This window comes from Mus musculus, chromosome 12 (assembly GCF_000001635.26).
Source record: "Mus musculus strain C57BL/6J chromosome 12, GRCm38.p6 C57BL/6J".
In the NCBI taxonomy this organism is placed as follows: Eukaryota; Metazoa; Chordata; class Mammalia; order Rodentia; family Muridae; genus Mus; species Mus musculus.
This window is the reverse complement of record NC_000078.6, coordinates 83,336,677-83,360,295: the sequence shown is the minus strand read 5'-3', so window position 1 is coordinate 83,360,295 and position 23,619 is coordinate 83,336,677. Positions and strand designations below refer to the sequence as shown.

Sequence of the window (23,619 nt, the reverse complement as noted above, 5' to 3'; positions counted from 1 at the left end):
CATTTGGACCTGGTAATTTCTTGGGCATGTTTTTGAACTATTAATTTAATCTCATAAGCAGACATAGGGCTATTCAGGTTGTCAGTTTCATCTTGGGTAAGCTTCATAGTGTGTCCATTTGAATAAGCTACTTAAATTAGTTGTACATCATTGCTCATAGGGCCCTGTGGGATGGCTCAGCATGTCAGGACATGTGCTGCTGTGTCAGACAGGCTATCCCGGAGTTCTATCCTGGAACCATGTGGTGGAAGGAAAGAAATAACTCCTGCAAGTTGTCCTCTGACCTCCATACATGAGCCATGCCACAAATATGCACACACACTTGTGTGTGTACACACACACATTATCTAGAAACAAACAGCCAGAAAATGTTGCTCAGAATATTTTTGGATTTTTTTTTAATACCTGTAGAAGTTGTAGCAGTATTTTTATATTGGTAATTTTATTTTCCTTTTTACTTCTGACTAGAGGCTTTTTATTTTATTTTTTATTTTTTTTAAAATAGCTTTTGGTAGAATTAACTCTCTCTTCCTTTTTTTTTTTTTTTTTTTTTTACCTCACAACAATCTCATGTAACCTAAGCTGGCTTTGAACTCATTATCTAGCCAAGGATAATCTTGTATTTTGGATCCTCCTGCCTTGCTTTCCCAAGGGCTAGGATTATAGGCATGCCCTACCATGCCTGGATTTATGCTTTACTGAGAGCTGAATCCAGGGTTTCATATACAGCAGGCAAGCACTCTACCAAATGAACCACATCCCTAGTGCCCCCTTACTCTCTGCTTTGAAGATAGGGTTTTATTTATTCTGTAGTTGAGTCTGGCCCTGAACTCCGAAGCCTCTGGGCCTCTCCATCCCTGGGCTTGATTTAGTGCTGGGCTTCTAACAGAACCACCATACCCATTTTAACAAGTCCTTTGCATGTGTATTTTGTTGTTTGTGACTATACATTTTTACATTTTGGGATTCTTGGAAATGGGATCGGTAGGTTAAAGGGGGGGGGGGATAATTAGTTTTTTTTTTTTTTTTTTTTTTTTTTTTTGCTAGAGATACCAACTTCTTCATGATGTTGTATATCCCTGCATCCTATTTCAGCAGTGTAGAAGGCTGATTCATGCCAGAGAGAGAACAAGGGATACTGAAGCAAAGTCTGTGGTTTGGGGCACACTTGTCAGGGACATTGTAGACATTCTTGTTCCAGATAGTGGTCAGACCTGTGATTTTTAAGGTTACATTGTTTTCTTCTTCCTTTTTTTTTTTAAAAATTCATTTTTTTATTAGATATTTTCTTTATATACATTTCAAATGCTATCCAGAAAGTTCCCTATACCCTCCCTCTGCCCTGCTCCCCTACCCACCTACTCCCACTTCTTGGCCCTGGCTTTCCCCTGTACTGGGGCATATAAAGTTTGCAATACCAAGGAGCCTCTCTTCCCAGTGATGGCCGACTAGGCTATCTTCTGCTACATATGCAGCTAGAGATACGAGCTCTGGGGGTACTGGTTACTTCATATTGTTGTTTCACCTATAGGGTTGCAGACCCCTTTAGCTCCTTGGGTGCTTTCTCTAGCTTCTCCATTGGGGGCCCTGTGTTCCATCTTATAGATGACTGTGAGCATCCACTTCTGTATTTGCCAGGCACTGGCATAGCCTCAAATGAGACAGCTATTACAGGGTCCCTTCAGCAAAATCTTTCTGGCATATGCAATAGTGTCTGGGTTTGGTGGCTGATTATGGGATGGATCCCCTGGTGGGGTAGTCTCTGGATAGTCCATCCTTTCATCTTAGCTCTAAACTTTGTCTCTGTAACTCCTTTCATGGGTATTTTGTTCCCTATTCTAAAGAGGAGTGAAGTATCCACCCATTGGTCTTCCCTCTTCTTGATTTTCTTGTGTTTTGCAAATTGTATCTTGGGTGTTCTATGTTTCTGGGCTAATATCCACTTATCAGTGAGTGCATATCTAATGACTTCTTTTGTGATTGGGTTGCCTCACTAAGGATAATATCCTCCAGATACATCTATTTGTCCAAGAATTTCATCTATTGTTTTTTAATAGCTGAGTAGTACTCCATTGTGTAAATGTGGCACATTTTCTGTATCCATTCTTCTGTTGAGGGACATCTGGGTTCTTTCCAGATTCTGGCTATTATGAATAAGGCTGCTATGAACATAGTGGAGCATGTGTTCTTATTACCAGCTGGAATTTCTTCTGGGTATATGCCCAGGAGAGGTATTGCTGGATCTGCTGGTAGTACTATGTCCAGTTTTCTGAGGAACCACCAGACTGATTTCCAGAGTGGTTGTACAAGCTTGCAATCCCACCAGCTGTGGAGGAGTGTTCCTCTTTCTCCACATCCTCGCCAGCATCTGCTGTCACCTGAATTTTTGATCTTAGCCATTCTGACTGGTGTGAGGTGGAATTTCAGGGTTGTTTTGATTTGCATTTCCCTGATGATTAAGGATGTTGAACATTTTTTTAGGTGCTTCTCAGTCATTCAGTATTCCTCAGTTGAGAATTCTTTGTTTAACTCTGAGCCCTATTTTTTAATGGGGTTATTTGAATTTCTGGAGTCCAGTTTCTTGAGCTCTTTGTATATATTGGATATTAGTCCCCTATCAGATTTAGGATTGGTAAAAATCCTTTCCCAATCTGTTGGTGGCCTTTTTGTCTTATTGACAGTGTCTTTTGCCTTACAGAAGCTTTGCAATTTTATGAGATTCCCGTTTGTCAATTCTTGATCTTACAGCGCAAGCCATTGCTGTTCTGTTTAGGAATTTTCCCCCTGTGCCCATATCTTCCAGGGTTTTCCCTACTTTCTCTTCTATTAATTTCAGTGTCTCTGGTCTTATGTGGAGGTCTTTGATCCACTTAGTCTTGAGCTTTGTACAAGGAGATAAGAATGGATTAATTCACATTCTTCTACATAATAACCACCAGTTGTGCCAGCACCATTAGTTGAAAATGCTGTCTTTTTTTCCACTGGATGGTTTTAGCTTCCTTGTCAAAGATCAAGAGACCATAGGTGTGTGGATTCATTTCTGGGTCTTCAATTCTATTCCATTGATCTACCTGCCTGTCATTGTACCAGTACCATGCAGTTTTTTATCACAATTGCTCTGTAGTACAGCTTAATGTCAGGCATGGTGATTCCACCAGAGGTTCTTTTATTGTTGAGAATAGTTTTTGCTCTCCTAAGTTTTTTATTTTTCCAGATGAATTTGCAAATTGCCCTTTCTATCTCAGTGAAGAATTGAGTTGGAATTTTGATGGGGATTGCATTGAATCATTATCTTCTTTTTCTTTTTTCCTTTCCTTTCCTTCCTTCGTCTTTCCTTCCTTCTTTCCTCCTCCCTTCCTCCTTCCCTCTTCCTTCCTTCCTTCCTTCCTTCCTTCCTTCCTTCCTTCCTTTCTCCTCCTCTTCCTCCTCCTCCTTCTCTTCCTCCTCCTCCTCCTGGTAGGGTCTCACTCTGTGACCTTGTTTGGCCTAGAACTCACTATGCAGAACAGGCTGGCCTGGTTTGAACCCATAGACATCTACCTATCTCTGCCTCCCAAGTGCAGGAACTAAAGGTGTGCACTAGCCCCTACTCCTGGCACAATATTATTCTAAACACATTCTTTTGATGAGTGTTCTTAGTGGGTCCTGATGGATTTCTGCTTCTTCATATATCTCACATGCCTTGTTACAATGTGTCTATGTTGCTGGAGGCCAGTCTCTCTGAGCAGCTGGCAGTGCTGATGGATGTGATGTGACAGACAAATGGATTCCACAGGAAGTGGATGGGTGGGCATGGGCAGAAGGACTGGGGCTCTTTTCCTCATGGTCTTGGTGTTGGGTTCTGTTTTCCCAGCTTTAATCCTCCTGTTTCTGGGCAATGGGTGACCCATTGAGATTTGGGTAGGGTGGAGTGGATAGGTTTTATGCCTCTGCTATGAGCAGACTTCATTAGGAGCTAAGTCAACTAGGGCTGGTTACAAAGTCACCCTTAGCCTCCTGATTCAGCCTTCAAATGTCTTGTGGAGTTTCTGCCCCAACGGGAAAGCTTGGTGAATGTCAGCATCTATTGCTTTGCCTGCTTTAAGGGTGATAGAGCTGAGAGTTGGAAACCCTTGGAGAGAAGAAGCAGGCCACATTTCCATGTTGACAAAGTCAGGGTAGTCAAGGCACAAGTGACACCAGGATAGGATCTTAGAGAGGGCAGGCAGGAGGGATGTCCATAGTGATGTGAACTAAGCCCTGAAGTGCAGTGCCCATTGCCCAGACTCTCATCATTTAGGAAAGGGTCAGGAATGTTTAATGCATGACCCTGGAAATGGCAGATTTGAGCTAAGCTAAGCGGGTGGGTGGGGCTCCAGGGACACATCCCTGGTGTGCTTAGGAAGCACTCTTGTTCACCCTTTATGCCCTGCCTGGGGCTTGTGCTCATCACTCCAGCCCTGTAAGGATGGTCCAAATGAATGTTTCTTTCAAGCAGAGATATGGACAGAGCCTAGGCAACATTAGGAAGAGTTATCTGTGCAAAATTTCTTATGCATTCATTTTCCTCACTATAACTGCCTTGGCATGTCTCTGATTCTAGTTCAGATTTAATAGTTCAAGAACTACTCAATGCCCAGTCTTGGTGCAGAATTTCCAGTGCTTGTCATTATCTGTCTGTCAACGTGAAGGCCATTAATCACCCATTGTGGTGACATACAATGGGAGCGAGGTGCAGAGGAGCTCTTTCAATGGGACTGATAGCTCTGATTAGAGCCTCCTGAGTGCCCGTCCCATTTTGTCTGGCTTGGGTGGGGCTGTGGACAGGTGATGAGTGGCCAGCAGCATTTGGGTCCTTCATTTATGGTCTCTGATCCTGTTACCTGGATCGAAGCAGATGTTCCTGTCTCCCTATGCTCCCTCCCATTCCTCTGGTTCCCCCAGCTTCTTAGATGATTCAACATGAGTTGGTATAAGGGACGGAAGTTCAGAATGGAGATGATTCCTGGTGAGTGGGTTATGACTACTCAATGCCTAGTCTTGGTGACAAATTCCCAACTCTTATTATTATCTGCCTATCAATGTGAAGGCTATTAATGACCATGGTGGTGACATGGTCTTTACTTTCTACCTCCGGGATGCTTCGGGGGAACTTTCCCCTCAATAGACTTGAACTTCCACCATTTGAATCTGGCTGGAGCAAGAGGGAATCTCTTAGCCCTTTTCTGCTGCACTTTCTTCTGTTTCCATACCATTTCTATGTCACTTTGTCTTCCCAGTTCTTCCTGGCTCAGGCATTGTCAGAGATATTCAGACTTACCTGCAAACTAGAACCATGTTCAAAGCGAGGTGTTTGTGTGTAAGCTGCTGGCCACCTAAACATCAGGCGCATTATGGGAGCAGTTTACCCAGCAAGCTTGCAAATTTCTATATGATTGAGCCAGTCACCCCTGTGCTTTCATATAGGCAGTGTGTAGGAACTGGAACTGCAGATCTAGACCACAGTGTTGTAGTTTTCACAGGGGCTCTGTGACGGGGGGTTGCGGGGTAGCTGTGGACATTGGTTGCCAGGGATGATTGGTCCCCATCTTGTTTCCTACCTCCTATTTCCTCTTCTTTAAACCCACCATACACTCAGTCTTCAAGGTTGGTTTCCTTGACAGTGGCTGCGGCTCCATCCTTTTCTTCCTCCTCCTCCCTCTGTCTTTCCCACACACAGGCCTTTGAGTTATGTGCCTCCTGTTCTAATGAGATAAACAACACCAGTCTCACGGGGATCTGCTCTTTCCTCTATAACTGCAACTTGCAGGGAGAGATGTGTTGGTCCTATAAAGGGGACCTGGTGCCTGTCAGCTTGTCAGACAGTACGAGGAACCAGGGGTAAAGAGCCCCAGGGGAATGCTGTGGGGTTCGTTTACTTGTTGAGACAAGGTGGATTCAAAGAGAAATTAAAAGGGAAGTATGTTTCCATTCCTGGTGGCTGAAGAGTGGAGCAACGGTATGGGCAAGGTTGTCACATGGGTACTAGGTCCAAGACTCATTTGTGTCAACTAGCTTGTGATGGTCAGCAGCTGCCACATGTCCAGTCTTCATAGTGTCACAGAGAATCTTCCCGAACATCTGTTAACTTCCTCCATATTCCCCCCGAGGCAGGTATTTCTGGTGACCTGCTCTTACAGGAGGGAGGCAAGCTCTGACGGGGGTTGTGGTGTTTTCTAACACTCATGCATGTGAGGTTCTTCTGTGCATATCAGGACGTCTCCAAGCTAGAAAGTAAAGCCAACCTGTCTTCTGGACATCCCAACCATTGTCAAGCTTAGCTCCCCAGGAGAGTGGACGTACAGCTAATGGCCTCGGTGCCATTAACCCGCAAGGCAGTGGCTAGAGAGTAGGGAGCACATAGCACCATGACATGTGTGGGCATTTTCAAATTTTGCCTCCTTAAATCCTTTGAGAGTGCCAGTCAGGAGCCACTTCTTCTCATTTATAAACTTTGGTGCAGGTTGGAAATTTCAGGGGTCAGCAGGGGACAGAATAAGAAGAGACTCTCATGGCACAGAGATGGCCACACAGATGTTGGTGGCCTCAACACTGAGTCCAGAGCCGACCTTCCAGAGTCTTTTCTAGATGGCTTGCCAAACAAGAACTTTTCTTTCCTTGTGGTTCTGGGAACTGAAGCCAGGATCCTGTATGTGCCTGGTATGACTCTACCACTGAGCCACATCTCAGCCCTTCTTGAGTGGTTTGTGTCTGGGTGATTTGAGTACCCTGGAGCCAGAACCATCAGGGCCAGTGGTTATTTCCTTCTTGTATTTCTGAGTCTTGTTTAATTCTGGTTGAGTTTATGTGATGCTTCCTAAATGTGCTTGTCAAATATGGTGTGCTAGGTACGAGGACGCCATCGAGGGCGTGATTCTTGCCATGCTAGCTCTTTCAAAACCAGTGGGGGAGACACTAATATGCAGGCAATTGGTTATATTACCTTGGGGGAAATACAAGGAATTAGGATCCTACAGGAAAGGCCATTAAATCAGTCTTGGTACATCAGAGAACACAGGCAAGCAGCTAGTAGATGCTGCTCAGGCCTCCAGAGGGTCTCACTCAGCATTAAAACAATCCCTAAAGCTCCTAAAACACAGCTGTTGCATTTTCTTAAAGGCCTACTCTCTTCAGAGCAAAGGTCTGGTATGAATTTTGGGCTCTGGAATTTCTGAGTTCTCCAGGTATTTGCTGTTTCACTGGATTGCAGAGTCACTAGCACATAATGAGTGGTGGCCATTGGGGCTTGTTCTGTGAATCAGAGGAGTGAGCCAGTATCTGGGTCCTTGCTGAGATCCCCAGAGACCTTCCCCAGAAGTAGCTTGAGCGTCTGGATGGGATCCAGGGTGAATGCATCTCTTCAGGAATGACAGGGCCAGAGATAACATCTTCCTCAAGTGGGTCACGAGGGGAACATGGAGCTATTTCTGGGGATGCTTTCTCTCAGAGAGAGGCCACAGCTGCCCCGCTTCTCCACGGCCAGGGAGCTCAAGGTTACTTATTTGGTTCATGGAGCCTTCCAGCCACCGGGCACAGGCTGATCCTTAGGCCTTCCAACTCCAACCTGAATATAGCCTGCGACTGGATAGGGCAGAGATATGAATCTCCAATATATTACCACCCTGCAAACCATGGGAGCAGGTGTGTCACTCAAATGGTACTTAGCTTGCAAAGTTACATGAGAATTTTGGACCCTTTACTAAATGGCTGCCTCTGCTTTGGACCCAACCCAGCAAATGAGTAAAGATGACATATGAGTCTATTGGAAACTGTTCTCCCACTTAACTTTAATTTTATGGTGGTGGTGGTAGTAGTGTGTATACGTGTGTGTGTGTGTGTGTGTATGTATGCATGCATGCATGTGTATGTGTACAAGTGTGCTTACTCATGCATGCATGTGTAAGTCAGAGATTGACTTTGGTGATCTTTCCTATCCCTGCCTCTTCACCTTATTTTTTGAGACAGAGTTGCTTAGTGAACGTAGAACTTGATATTTTAGCTCTACTGGCTGCCAGCAAGTCCCTGGGATCCATCTGTCTTCACTTCTCCTCCCTAGCACTTGGGGTTAGAGACATGTGCCTTCTAGTGCTGGGAATCGAGCTCAGGTCCTCATGCTAGTGTAGCAAGTGTCCTACCCACTGAGCCACTTTCCTTCCCGAACCACCCCCCTCTCGTGTGTGTGTGTGTGTGTGTGTGTGTGTGTGTGTGTGTCTGTGTCTGTGTGTGTGTGTGTGGTGTTTTATGTGCTCATGTATATGCAGGTGCTTGGCATTGCAATGGAACTGGTGGTGTTAGAAGCCAAATGTAGATAGGAACTGCTTTTGGGATGCTTACCCATCCCAAGGACTTCTAAACAGAAGTTCACCCTACAGACTTCTGGATTTCTCTGTATGAGGCCTGGCATGTGGGCCAGGAAGTTTAGGAACACAGAGCATGTAAGTGGGTGTCCAGGGCTGGCCATGCCTCCATGAGTTGCCCAGGTCATCTTCTGGCCTCTGTGAATGGCCTGATGCCGACAGTACTGGGAGACCACTATAAGGAGATCTGGCTCTTTTGATTGTTGTATCTCTGAAGTGCTTTTAGCCGAGGCTATCTCTCAGGTAGGCTCACTGACTTCTACCGTCCCTCTTCGAAGGGAGCCTGCCTAATCAGGCGCTGGTCAGAGGGACAGTCACTGCAGGGCCACTGGTGGTAAGGTAGACTCTCGACAAGCTCCTTTTGGGTCTGAAGGTCCTCAGGCATTCTTTGCAGGCCAGGTGGTATGGTTTTGCTCAGGCTGGTGGTTGTAGGGGTGTTTACTGTAAGCTGCACCCCTATTCCCAGAAGTAACCACTCTGATGCTTTATTGTATAAATAAATTCGGAGGCAAATAGCTTTGGCTTGTTTTCCAACTAGCTCATATCTTAATATCCCATTTATTCTAATTTAAGTTCTGTGGTGTGGCTGGTTACCTCCGCTCAGCTCTCATGGACTCCTTCTTGTGCCAGGGCAAAATCCTCGTGGGTTTGGCTCTATCCCAGAATCCTTTTTGCCTACCGGATGTCCCACATTCTACTCTACCCTTTCATATAGGCCATAGGGCTTTGTTGTTGTTGTTGTTTTTTATTGACAGACAATGTACCCATATAGTCCACAAGAGATTCTCTATAGGTGATGGCTCTGCCTGGCAATGAGCCTGCTGAAAAGTGCGGTGGTGTAGGTACTAGAGGTCACAATAGATATGCCTTGGCTCTCCTGTGGCCCAGCGGTGTGACACTAACAAGCTCCTTCAACTCTCTGTGCTCTAGTTGTCTCTCACTGTGGATGACAAAGCTGGGCAGAGGAAGCTGTGATGTCCCTTCTGGGGTGTAATCTTTCATCTTTACATTGTGTCTGTCCGCAGGCCTCGCTCCGGGCCAGTTGTACACATACCCTGCCCGCTGCTGGCGCAAGAAGCGACGATTGCACCCACCAGAGGACCCAAAACTACGACTCCTGGAAATCAAACCCGGTGAGTGCCCTGTGAGTGCAGTGTTCACACAGTGAGTTCCTTGGCCCGAGGCTGCAGCTCTATAGATAGAAGAATGTTTGTCAAGTATGTGCAAGGTCTTGAGTCCAACCCCTATACTCTAAGAAAAAGTAAAACAAAATAATAAAACAAACAGAAATCCCTCAAAAGGGCAAGGTTCTGGCAGAAGAGCAGTGCCCATGTGGTACACAGAAATGAGAGGGTACTCACTCTGTGTGCAAATATTTCCAAACTTCTCTAGGCTTTGGAATCTTGTGCCACCTCATCTCCCTTGTTACCCTTGAGAAACAAAGCTAGCAGTAGCAGGGGCCAGGCCTCAGTGATCTCCCTCCGTACCAGAGCCCAATACAAAGTTTGGTTCAGGTCTTCCCTCCCTTGTAACATCAACAAAAACACTTTGACCCAGGAATGCTTTCTCAAAGAGTCAGGAATCCTTTGGGGACTACCTCATATACCTCCATATTGCTTTTTGGAATGAAAAGGCTATCTCATTAAATCTAGACCTTGCTTTGGGGCTGTGTGAGTCAGGTTGTCAAACACACCCCTGGGGTGTAGGCATCTTTACCTTGATTCATCTGTAACTTCAGATACTCGGGCTGTCTGTCTTCATATCCATGTCTGGGTTGCAGAGTGGAGGCAAATTGTCATCTCACCGCAGACCCCTGCTCAGTACGTGGGGTCCTTAGTTCTTGTGGGCCCCCTTAATGTTCGGATGCTCTCTTCTGCTTTGGACTTCACCCAGTGCATGGGTAAAGGTGACCAGTGAAATGTCAAATGAGTGACTGGCTTTTTAGCCACAGAACTGTCCTCAGTGTGATCAGGGCTGGAGGCCAGCACAAGTACTGTCATCCCAGCATGCAGCAGTTCAGGGTTGTTGGGAGCTCTTTGGCATTTTTGTTCCGTGCTTGTATTTTCTGTTTGAACTGCAGTGTGTGTTTGGCACTTTTCCATGTCTCTCTTTTTTCTAGGTACGTTTCAGGTACCTAATAGATACCTGTGGCTAATGGAGGGGTATCTGTCAGTGTGGTTCTAGGACCACACAGAAGGTGCGACCCCAAGACAGCAACAGTAGTGGTGGCATCTGGAGTCAACATGGGCTTGGGGCCAGCTGGCTGGGTAATGTAGTAAGTTCTAGGTCTGGCTGGGCTATATGGAACCCTATCTAAACAGACAGACAAACCAAGCAACCCAGACCAACAACAAAAATGAGAGATGGCATTGGATGAGTGACACACACCCTTAATTTCAGCACTCTGGATACAGTCAGGCAGATCTCTGTGAGTTCGAGGTTGACCTGATCCACATAGCAAGTTCTAGGACAGTCAGGGATACACAGTGAGACCCTCTCTAAGAAGAAAGAAAAGAAAGATAATAATAGTCTGTTGATGTCATAAAATCAAATACATCTAGCATAAAAGAACCTAAGGCATCATTAACCCCAGGTCCTTATTTTATCACAGTCCAGCAAGGTTAAGAAACTAGTTCAAAACCACACAGGAATTCCTATGGACCCAGCCTGGAATCCAAATTATTGAGCTCCTACTCAGGAACTTTTTCTGCTGCTACATGCTGCAGATAGGTCTCTTTAGACATTTACTTAATGAGTATAAAATTAATATATGTTTCGAATATTCAAATACACCAAGAGATAGTTTCAATTCCTTCAGTTGTGTTACAAGCTCAAACCTAATTAGCTTAGACAAAAAATGGGGAGTTGGATACACAGAACAGTAAATCCTGGGTGCCCAGAACTGTCCTGGGGGCTGGATGTCTTCCGGTGTGTGCGACATGCTCTTTTAATGGAGAACTCCCAGATTCAGCACCTAGCAGGACAGTCCCCTTCTCCAGCTGTGGCAGAGAAGCCCTAGGGAGGACTGAATGGCTGGCTGGGTTCATGTCTGCCCCACAAATTCTTGTCATCCAGGGGCCTGAGTCACCACCTTCCTCAGCAGTGGCTTCGATTAGCACAGTGCTTGGCATAGCCCTTTCCAAAGTTTTTCCCCCACTCAGCAGATGCCTGCTCCTACCTGGAGCTGGGGCTTGGGGCTGGGGCTGGGGCTGGGGCTGGGGCTGGAAAGGAACAATGCTTTAACCTTATTTCATAGGTGAGAGTGGTCAGCCTGTGGATAGAGTCAAGGGTGTTTACTGTGTGGATCAGGTGTTCAAGGAGCCCTGGACCGCTGCTCGTGGGACTAAGGCAGAAGTGATTTTTAAGGGTTTGATCTGTCTGTCTGCTGTGGCTGAGTGGGAGCAGCTGTGTTTCTAGGTGCTGGAGACCTGCCTCCATCCTTGGCTTGCTGGGATGGCTAAGGGAGAAGGCAGGGCTGGTGGGTTTTGGTAGCAGTTCCCTCCAGCACTCAGTGGCTGTATCTGAGACTCCTGAAAAGACTCCTAGAGTCTCTGCTTCAATCATGAGGCAGAGGTGACTGTACCAACTTCAGGGAGAAAAGCCCAGACCAAAGATGCTCAGGGTCTATTCTGGAGAGAACAGTCGTGGCTCTGTGGGTGAGTGTGGACTCTTACAGATGTCCTTGTCCCCCAGTGGCTGCAGCAGCAATGTCTTGGGAGGCCTGTTCTTTCAGTCAGAGCTCAGGTGCTGAGACACAGAAAAACAGCCGAGGTTGGCAATCAGGAACATTAGAGCTATACATGCTTCTCAGAGACACTTGGTCCTTCTTTGGAAAATCAGACCTACTATGAAACCCATGAAACCAGACACCCAAACCCCTAAGCCTTTGGTCAAGGGCTGGTTATTTCCCAGCCTTTTCTGAGTCTGTACTGCCTGGTATTCAGAATACCTCTGCAAGTGGTGAGAAAAGATGCCCAGGGATAGCCTTGGCCCCAGATCTCTAGCCTTACCCTGGCACCTGGAAGCAGCCAGGATGAAATACCATCCAAGCAGCATGCCACGGTCATCCTGGAGATGACACAGGATGGCACTGGGACTTATGTGTGTGTTGTATGTGTATGAGTGTACATGTGAGTCTGTGTTCGTGTGGTTGTCCATCTATGCAGAAGCCAGAGGTCAAGCCTGAGTGCCAATCCTCAGGAATCATCCCCCTTGTTTTATAAGACAGGGTCTCCCTTGGCCTTGATTCGGCTGGTCTGGCTGTCCAGTGAGCCTCAAGAATTCTTTCTCTGCCTTGTCAGTATTGGGATTACATGGATATGAAATGGTGCCTAGATTTTAGATTTTTCTTCTTTCTTAAAAAAAAAAATTAGATATTTTCTTTATTTACATTTCAAATGTTATCCCCTTTCCTGGTTTCCCCTCTGAAAACCCCCTATCCCATCTTCCCTCCCCCTGCTCACCGACCAACCCACTCCTGCTTCTCTGTCCTGGCATTCCCCTACACTGGGACATCGAGCCTTTTCAGGACCAAGGGCCTCTCTTTTCATTGATGTCCAACAAGGCCATCCTCTGCTACATATGCAGCTGGAATCATGGGTCCCTCCATGTGTGTACTCTTTGGTTGGTGGCTTAGTCCCTGGGAGCTCTGGGGGTACTGGTTGGTTCATATTGTTGTCCTCCTAAGCTCCTTCGGCTCCTTCAGTCCTTTCTCTAACTCCTCCATTGGGAACTTTGTGCTCAGTCCAATGGTTGGCTGAGAGCATCCACCTCTGTATTTGTCAGGCACCTGGGGATCCATTCCATCTACAGTCACCAAACCCAGACACTATTGTGGATGCCAACAAGTGCTTGCTGACAGGAGCCTCTCAGAAGACAGCTATATCAGGCTCCTGTCAGCAAGCACTTGTTGGCATCCACAATAGTGTCTGGGTTTGGTGACTGTAGATGGAATGGATCCCCAGGTGGGGCAGTCTCTGGATGGTCACTTCTTCAGTCTCTGCTCCACACTTTGTCTCTGTATCTCCTTCCATGGGTATTTTGCTCCCCCTTCTAAGAAGGACTGAAGCACCCACACTTTGGTCTTCCTTCTTCTTGAGCTTCATTTCTGAGCTTCTGGGCTAATATCCACTTGTCAATGAGTGCATACCATGTGTGTTCTTTTGTGATTGGGTTACCTCACTCAGGATGATATTTTCTAGTTCTATCCATTTGCCTAAGAATTTCATGAATTCATTGTTTTTAATAGCGGAGTAGTACTCTATTGTATAAATGTACCACATTTTCTGTATCCATTCCTCTGTTGAGGGGCATCTGGGTTCTTTCCAGCTTCTGGCTATTACAAATAAGGCTGCTATGAACATAGTGGAGCATATGTCCTCAGATTTTACTTAGTTCTAAATATAGATTCTGTGAATTGAACTCAGGACCTCATGCTTGCATGAAAGTGCTTTAATGACTGAGCTATCTCCCCATTCTAACACATGAGCCAGTTTCAAGAATATACCTTCAACCTCAGTGAGCACACAGGCACCTTTGGGCAAAAGTCATAGGTGACCGTCTCTGGCTGGGTTCTCACAAAAGGATGCCATTTCTGGTGGGTTGGGGAATGCAGCCCCTCTCCAGTGCCCACATGAGGGTGGTGCAGCCTGCTTATCTCTTAGTGTCTCTGCCTTCATCATTTATAAGATACAGTTTCGACTTAAGATATCTCTTCTCTTTTCTGGGAGTATGTCCTCTCTAAACAGATTTGGACAATATTTTTAAATGGTAATTAATTTTATTCCATTTGATTTGGGCTCTAAGAGAGCTCAGAGTTTTGACTGATACCACTGAGTGTTTGACTCAGGAGAATCACTGAAGGAGTCTCTGGAGAACTTGTTATAAATTCCTATTAGGTCAGCTTTGTGTATATGTATGTATGTATGTATGTGTATATGTGTGTGTGTATGTATATGTTGGTGCACATGTGTGCATGCATGTGTGTGTGAATGCGTGTATGTGTATGTTTGTGTATGTATACATGTATGTGTGTGCGTGTGTGTATGTATACATATACATGTGTGTTTGTATTATGTTTATATGTGGGTGTATATATGTGTGAGCATGTGTGTGTATAAATGTGTGTATGTGTGTAAATGTGTGTAAATGTATGTATATGTGTGTATGTATACATGTATGTGTGTGCACATGTGTGTGTACATGTGCATGGGCCTGCCACAGTGAGGAAAACAGAGAGAGACAAGGAGGGATATGGACCCTTCTGTCTATGACAGTGGAGAGTAGTCTTAGTAGCCCCTTTAGTATTTAAAAAGTACTGACTGGCTCAGACCTGAGAAGACAACTCAACCTAAAGAAATAGATGCCCATGAACATACAAGAAGCCTACAGAATTCCAAATAGTTTGGGCCAGAAAAGAAATTCCTCTCGTCACATAATAATCAAAACACCAAATGCACAAAACAAAAAAAATATTAAAAGCAGTAAGGGAAAAAGGTCAAGTAACATATAAAGGCAGACCTGTCAGAATTACACCAGACTTCTCACCAGAGACTATGAAAGCTAGAAGATCCTGGGCAGATGTCATACAGACCCTAAGAGAACACCAATGCCAGCCCAGGCTACTATACCCAGCAAAACTCTCAATTACCACAGATGGAGAAACCAAGGTATTCACAGTGAATTTATGTTGGAGACAACCAACCCACCTTTTCACACTTCTGGGGTGGGCGTTCCTGGACATGTCCTAAGAATTTGGTGATGTTCAAGCTTCTTAGGCTCACTGTTGACAGCATCCTGGAGTGTCTTGTCTGTCCGTGGGAGAAGGGACCCTGGTCTGTGTGAACTCAGTGTTGCTGCTTGGGGCTTAATTGCCCATGTCATGAGTAGCCTCCATGTCAGATCTTCCAGAGAAGAGCATGATGCCCACCTGCAGTTCATCTTCCAGTCTTCCTTGAGCTCCCCAGAGACCCTCATGGGCTAGGTGCATAATAGCTCTTCCTGTGTCTGGACTGAGTTTGGTAGGTTGTCAGGGAACTAGGTCTGGGCACAGGGAGAGAGGCTGTGTTTGGCAGTCTAGAGATCCCCTGAAGAATGTTCTGGCATGACTTCCTTGCACTTCTGGAAGGACAGAGGTCATCTTCTATGAGGAGACTCCCAGGGTGGGGAGAAAACGAGCCTCATCCTCGTCTGGCTGCCACTAAGTCCTTTGCTCCTGGACAGAGTTATGGCTGGATGGAGGGGCTCCTCGGTCCGGTTGTTTCATTCTACCTCTGTCACTGTGACCATGTCATCCCTTCTATATTTATTTCTTGTTGGGAAGACAAATGTGTGTTGTGGGAAGAATTCTTTGGAGTCTCAGAGTATCCATATTGTCCCTGGAACTCTGTGTTTCTCAAGCCCCCACCCCCACCTCCAATTTATCATGAGTAAAGGTCTCATAGTCTCCCACCTGCCTGGTGTCTGAAGGACAACCCACACCACACTGTTTCTCTCAGTTGAGTTACAGCTGAGGACAGTAGTCTCTGTAGCTTGCACTTCCTACAGCAGGAAATCTGGGGCTAGTGAGGGGCCTTCTCCTGGTCACTCCTCCAAGAAGAGATCTCTATGCTTCAGAGGGAGGGTGTCAGCAGATGAGAAAGCTGTGAAGCAGGGCAGGTAGTAGGCAAAAGCTATTTCATTCAAGAAGGAACCTCTAACCTTTCCTCCCTCCCTCCCTCCCTCCCTCCCTCCCTCCCTTCCTCCTTTCCTTTCTTCCCTCTCTCCTTCCTCTACCTCTTCCTCCTTCCCTTTCTTTCTTTCTTTCTTTCTTTCTTTCTTTCTTTCTTTCTTTCTTTCTTTCTTTCTTTCTTTCTTTCTTTCTTCCTTCCTTCCTTCCTTCCTTCCTTCCTTCCTTCCTTCTTTCTTTTTTCCTTCAAGACAAGGTGTCTTAGCCAGGGTTTCTGTTCCTGCACAAAACATCATGACCAAGCAGCAAGTTGGGGAGGAAAGGGTTTATTCAGCTTACACTTCCATACTGCTGTTCATCACCAAAGGAAGTCAGGACTGGAACTCAAGCAGGTCAGGAAGCAGGAGCTGATGCAAAGGCCATGGAAGGATGTCACTTACTGGCTTGCTTCCCCTGGCTTGCTCAGCTTGCTTTCTTATAGAACCCAAGACTACCAGCCCAGGTATAGCACCACTCACAAGGGGCCCTCCCTCCTTGATCACTAATTGAGAAAATGCCTTACAGCTGGATCTCATGGAGGCATTTCCCCAACTGAAACTCCTTTCTGTGTGATAACTCCAGCCTGTGTCAAGTTGACACACAAAACCAGCCAGCACACAAGGTCTCACTATGAAGCTCTGGCTGTCTTGGAACTCACTATGTAGACCAGGCTGGACTCAAACTTATACAGATCCACCTGCTCTGCCTCCAGAGTGCTGGGACTTATGGTGCACAACACTAAACTTTTTTTTTTTTGGTGGGTGGGGGGAATTATTCCTTAATATCTCTGTGGATTAAATGCTTGACTAGTTGAGCATCTTTCAACTCCAGACCTTTGGTCCCTGTGGCCCTGGGAAGATACAGAGATATATCTTCATATTAGAGAATGGGAAACTGTGGTGCAGATGAGGAAGTTAATTTCTCAAGGGTGTCGGTGGTGAAGCCAAGGGTTACTACAGGGAGCAGGTCAGGACTGGCACTGTTCTCTCTAGGACCTGACGCACACACTTATCCAGGTGCTTGAAAATGGAGAGCTTTAGACGTCGGAATCTTTCCTGCTCCCCTCGAACCTGAGGCCTTGCCAGCACCCCTGGCCTGAATCACTCAGGCAGCATCAGGCTCTTTGCCCTTCCTGCAGAATCCCAAGGGTAGCAGGAGGGAAGGCTGCCAGAAATGGCTTCTAGTTCCTTCTCCTCGTTTTCTTGTTCTGGGCAGCCTTTCAATGACTAGAGATGAATGACCAGGCAGGGTGTACTTCCTTCCTTCCTCTGGCTGCTGGGGGGACTGACAGGAGGGTGGGAGACTGTAGCTCAGGATGCCCCAAAGCAGAGAAAGTCATAAGGTAGCCAACAAACCAGGGACAAAGACCCTCAGAGGGGCACCTCCAAGGGAAAGGTTCAGGAGGAGGTCTGAGCCTGCCCAGGGTGCTGTCCCTGCTGCATGGAACTGCCAGAACTCCACAGATGGGAGCAGGCAGTGGCCAACTTCCTCAGCTCCTGCAAATCCTGCATCTTAATTAGTTCCCTACTGTTTTTGTCCATGGCCCACATTTTAATAGTCTCTAGGCTTCTTCCACCATTTGCTCTCTGATGCTTGATGTGATTTCTCTTCTCCCCAAGACAGCCCCCCCCCCCACACCCTCCCGTCCAGGAACAGCTTAAGGAACGCTGATGTGCCAGGCATGTAGGTTGAGATTGATGGGGCTGTCGGCGGCGGGCTCCTGTGCCCCCCAGCCATCCCCCTCTGCCAGGCGCACTCCTTAGATGGATGAGTCGGGTGGGGGTGGGCACAAGGGAGGGCAGTGGAGAAGTAAAGCCCTTAGCTAGGTGTGAGCCAGTGGCCAGCGTGACCTTCTGCTGGGCCTGCTATGGATGCCGCTGTGTCCTTCCAAGAGAGAAGGATGCCGGCTCCCACCCCCCATCTGTCAGTGTTTATCTGTCTCTGTGTGTGTGGGGGTTTCTGGGCTTGGTATGGCCAGGAGAATGGATGCCTTCAAGTGCATCCAGGGAAATGACCTGTCATTTATCTCTTTCCTGCAATGTCAGAGCCTGCAGCCATCTATCCTAGATGCCCGCATTGGCCGCCTCTTCTGCTCCTGGTGGCTCCCGGGAGGAAGGTAGCTAGCTGGGCAGGCCTTCAGCCTTCTTCATGCTGCAACTGCCGGTGCCCCGGCACCTGCTCCCTGGCTTCCTGAAGTCTCGGGTGGCAGAACTGGAGTCAATAGAACTTAGGGGCTGTTTTGGCACTGCTTGTGTTCCTGACAAGGGACCAAGGCCTGGAGCTAGAAGAGGGCAGAGTAGCCGCATGGCTGCTGCAGCTTCCAAGGCTTCATTTTGTAGATGGGCCAGAGGGTCCCATGTTTAGAGCAGGGGCCCGAAGCCTGAGAATCACTTAAGTCTGCTCTTGCATACTTTCCTCCCACCTCGGTCTTCTCATGGACAGGCACAGTGCAGGGACCCATCTTCTTCATCTGCATCCCTAGAAGCCGGCATAAGGCCTGGGACATGGTACATGAATGATAACGATTTGTTAAATGAAGCTGGGAGAACACACTGAGTTCTCCTATATACTTTCCCGGATGAGGGAAGTTGAGAGACGGAGATGCCTTGGCCTAGAGCTGGGCTTCCTGTCCAGCTCTGTCATTGTCCTGGGCCTATATTTAGTCATAGGTTATAGACTCCTTTCCTATTCTCATAATCTACTGGAGAAAGAAAACACTGAATAGATACCACAAGGCCTGGATCCAAGTTCAGATCCCTCAATCACTAGCTTTGGAAGCTTGGGCGGTTACCTGGGAGACCAGACCCTGATTCTTCACATATGAAACGTGGGTAATGGTAGACTTTTTTTCTTTTTTAGGTCTGTTCTAAAGGCCATGTGGAGTGGAGGCAGGGTGAGGAGGCATAGAGATGTTGCCTCCCCAGACACTGTGGAATGGGCTCAGGGGACCTCCACAAAGACTGTGTGCGACACTCCTCAGTATCAGCGAGAAAATTATTACAGACAGCTTGCTGCACTGCAGGGAAATTGTGTGCTGTCTGGTCTGGAGCCAGGAACACATTATATCTCTGAGTTTCCCCCCCAAAGCCTCATTCTAGCATCTTCTATGTTGAGGAGAGTTCTTGGAACCTGGTTGTGGGATCCACTGTCCGCTTTTACTATAGCTGTTGTCCTGTGATACACAGGGGCGTAGAGCTGCAATGTGCTGTGCTAGGCAGGCCCATATGCCTGAAGCTCATCTTCTGCCCTTGGTGGAAGCTGCTCTTCTTTCTTTTGGAGAACCATGCCTCTGTGGACTTGCCCAGATAAGAATTCACACCTTGGTGCCCCTAGCATTGGGCATCTGTCCTTGGCTAGATTTGTCACATATAGAAAGAAGCCCCCTTGCTTGGGGACCGGGGCACTCATTCCTGCCCAGTGTACTCTTGGGTCTGACAAGGAGAGGCTAAGCTCTCTGAGGAAAGAGCTTTGCCCCTATTCTGCCAGCTTCCTCCCAGCACAGGCTTATCCTGGGGTTCTGTAAGTAGTGCAACACCTCCTCTGTGGTCTCCCCATTTCTGTGTTTACTGTCCTTCAGAGTGACCCTGTTACTCTATAGGCAACGCTCTGCCTCTCTCTGCTCAAAGCCTCCTGTGGCTTGTCATCACACCCAGGTTGGAAGCTGGTATTCTTGCTGCCACCTACACAGCACTTCAATGTTCCTGCAACTCTGTGAGCTGACCTCCTGGGAGCCCCCAACTCACTGTGTGTGTTCCAGGCAAATGGCAGCTTCAGGGCAGATGTACTAAGCTCGCTGGTGCCTGTGACATTTTTGCATGGCTACCCAAACAGGCCTCTTCTCACTACTCTTCCAGGCTCTTGCTTTCCTGGCCATATTTAAAAGTACCTAACACCTTCCTAATGCCCCCATATGGCAGCTTCCCTGCCATGTTCTTGTCCTTTCTCCAAAGCATCAATTACAAAATGCCAGATCGTAGACCTCAGTACAGTCATTTCTTATATCCCTTCCCAACGGTGTCATTTCTTATGAACTTGAATGTAAGTTCTATGAAGGCAGGTATTTTTGTCATCCACAGCTGTGTCCCCAGCATCTGTTACAGCCTCCTCCATACTTGGCTACTAGCTGTTGAATAAATGAACAAAGCTGGGTGCTTTCCATTGTGTGGCTGCTGTTTCTCCTCCAAAGCTGCAGGGGGCTCTACCCACCCTTGGGAGTGGGGCGGGGCCCGTCTCTCTCTTGGAGCTGTGTTCATGCTCCGACTCTTCTGTCCTTTAACTGCTCCAGATTCTGCCTGGTGGCTTCTTTTCTCCCTGGGCCATACCCATTCTTGGGAAAGTTGGGCCTCATCATGTCCAGTAGCCTGAGAGTGTTGGGAGGCAGGGGTTTGGGTTGAGGTGCACAAGAACAGGGAGAATGGAGGAGGAGGAGGAAGGAAGGGGGAGCCTGGCTCTGGACCATCTACTGGGCTCAGACCCTTTATAGTTGATCTCTCATTTGCTCTTTAGCAACAGTGGGAGGTGGGCTTTGCTCTCTGTTTTACAGCTGAGGTAGTCAAAGCCAACTGTGAGATTTAGGGTGGTGGGACTGAGGTTTTATCCCTAAACATCCAGTTGCCTCAGCCCCCTTGAACTACTTTTTACTTAATTACTTATAAACAGGATATCATGTAGTGCAAGCTGGTCTTGAACTTGCTGTGCAGCCAAGAATGGTCTTGGCATCCTGATCTTTATTAGGGTGTGCCACCACATTCCATTTTATACAGGGCTGGGTGTAGAACTCAGGGCTGCATGCATGCTAGGCAAGTGCTCTGCCAACTGAGCTATAACTCCAGTCTTTAGCTATTCTAATGTTTTCAAGCTTTATAAAGGTATACTGGAGTGTGTGTGTGTGTGTACTCAGTAAGATACATATAGATGTATCTATGCATATGTATCATACATATGTGATACTATAGGATTGTTTTTTGTGTGTGTACTCACAAATACATATAGATCTGTGAATATGTATGAATGTTTCATATACACACACACACACATATATATACATATATATACACACATATATACATATTCGTACATATTCATGGAAGTGTGTGTATGACCGTGGAGGTTGAACGTAGGATCTTGGGCATGGTAGGCAAGTGCTCTAGCAGTGAGCCACATTTCTACCCACCCTGATGTTTGATACACGTGGACACTGTAAAATGATTAGCTAAGACTAATGAATGTGTCTAACACCTCACATAGTTGGTCATTTCTATATGTATGTATGTGTGTGTTGAGAACACTCAGATGGACTCTGTCAGCAATTTTAAGTACAACAACATGTTATGACTAACCAGTCACCATTCTGTGCCATGGATCTCCTGGATGCAGTCATCCTCCCTACCTGAAGCCTTATAACCTCCTCCAGTGGGTCTCACACGCCTTGGAAGTGTCTCCTCCACTCAGCCCATTTCTACCATAACATTTCTCTCTGTCCTTCTTGGAAAACTCTACTTGTCCTGCAGGCTGGCCTAGTGGTAGCTTAACTTTGATATCATAGGTGTTTCTTTGGGCTGAAAGTTGGTAGAACTGCTCCTTTGTAGCACTAACCTCAGATTCTAGAACTTATCTTACTGTGTCTATTCAGAGGAATGTGGGCAGGTTCAGCAGGGGCCACCAGGGGGACTGATGGCTCTCCTGTGGTGTGGGCTAGCCTGGGATTCTAACACAAGCTGTCACAGGGACCGAGAGCTGGGTGACAGGTCCTTAACATGAACTTCATTTATTGTGAGCTTATTGAGTCAAATGCAGCCAAGAAAAGGCCTTCCTAGGGAACAAGGAGATGGAGCCCTGCTCCTGCCACCATTGTAGGAAACCAGGTCTCTGCTATCTTTTCCCTTTCTCTCCTCGAGTCCAAGCGTCTGCCGGGATAAATGACAGCCTGATCCTTAAGCTTCTTGCTCCTTGGTGTAAGTTGATGTACAAATCCAAGGACATATGATGAGCTTAACTCCTCAAAATAATAAGCACACAGAAGAGAAAACGGCACATTTGTATTTTAAAAGAAAACCTAGAGACAGTTATTTTAAAAACAACCATGACAACAACAGAACCCCTGTGCACTCACAGGCTAGCAGGAGATTTTTTTTTTTGCTATTGTCTGTGGGCTTCCCCCCTCCCTCTGTACTATGACTCTATCTCTAGGCCCCTGCGTCAGAGGGAGCCCATGATGGATGGACGGATGGATGCGCCTTGTCGGGGTGTTTCACCACAATTTCCCTTGGGGCAGCCTGTCTGTTGGCAGAGCCCATCCTCCCGAAAGATGGTATCTCTCGCAAACTCGACAGCTAACAGACAGCTTCTCTCTTTGTATATTTCCCCAAAGAAGACCTGTCTTAATCTGTTTTTTTATACAGCATATTTTATTATAATCCATATATGACTTGCAGGTTCCCAGCCCTCCATCCTTAGCCTAGTAATGAAGGAGAAGGAGTCAGAGGCTCCGGGAGCCTGTGACATCCAAGGCGTTTGCATTTTTAAATGACCTGGGATTTAATTACTCACTCTGCTCCCACGTCGTATTCTCAGACTCATCCTGCCTGCATCCTGTTAATGAGCTCAGTGGCTCCAACAACCCAGTGGAAGCTTTTCTTTCGGTGCATTGGGTGGCAGGCTTAGGGCACCTGTGTCAAAAGCTTATGGCTTTGATCTGTACCCGAGAGGATGGCTGCCCTGTCCAGAGCCTGGGGAGAATCCATGGTGCTTCACTGGCAATTTTTTCTCTTCCTTTGCTTTTATTTATGGCGTTTTTTTTTCTCTCTCTATGCTTCAATCCTTATTTGTCTAAGAGTTGTTTTTTTTTTTTTTCCTCCCTCTCTCTTATTTGGAAACCGATTTGCTTCGGTTTGCACAGAAGCTGTCTCTGGTGTGATGGATCGTGCTGGAAGTCACCCAAGGAGTATCTCTGTTCCCAATTAGAAGTGGAGGCAGAGCTGCCTCCGGGTCCCAAGGAGGTGGCTGGCTTTGGGTGACAGCTGCTGCCACTCTGGAAAGAGTAACGATCCATAGGTTCATATCCATGTGTATAAAATCAGACTAATTTAAAGATGAATTATGTGTGTGCGTTTGGTCCATTTTCCTTTGATGTTAAATGTTTGATGGCTCCTGTTGGGTTATGTGATCTCCAACTTTGTGTGAGGTTAAACAAGAGAAGCCTTTTAAAGAGTCACTGGATCCTATATCTGGATGAGCCATATTAAAATAAAATTAAATCAGTGACATCCCCAGGGGTTCCCAGGAATGCTTGTCATATGTACATTGTGGGGGGAGCTTGGACCTGTCACCTTTCTCCTTGATGTGCACTGGGACCCCCTGGGGTTAAGACGCAGAGAGATTGTACCCTCTGCTGGGTTGTCTTGGGGGTGGGGTTAGCCTTTCATTCTGACTAGTCAAAGCTTTACCCCGAATGCTTTGCAGACAGGGTTTGCCAGAGGTCAGCCTGAATGCCGCTCCCGGAATGGTACTCCATTGGGCATTAAGCAGGCAACATTAAGA

The 23,619-nt window shown here is 46.8% G+C and overlaps 1 protein-coding gene across 3 annotated transcripts in view; it reads left to right on the top strand.

Annotated features, from left to right (window-relative positions):
- The window catches only part of Dpf3 (D4, zinc and double PHD fingers, family 3), a 273,986-nt gene that overhangs the window by 127,441 nt on the left and 122,926 nt on the right, over nt 1-23,619 (top strand). For all 3 annotated transcript variants that reach the window (NM_001267625.1, NM_058212.2, NM_001267626.1), the window contains exon 3: nt 9,401-9,508. In NM_001267625.1, the coding sequence (NP_001254554.1) occupies nt 9,401-9,508 (108 nt within the window). The remainder of the gene's footprint in view (nt 1-9,400; nt 9,509-23,619) is intronic.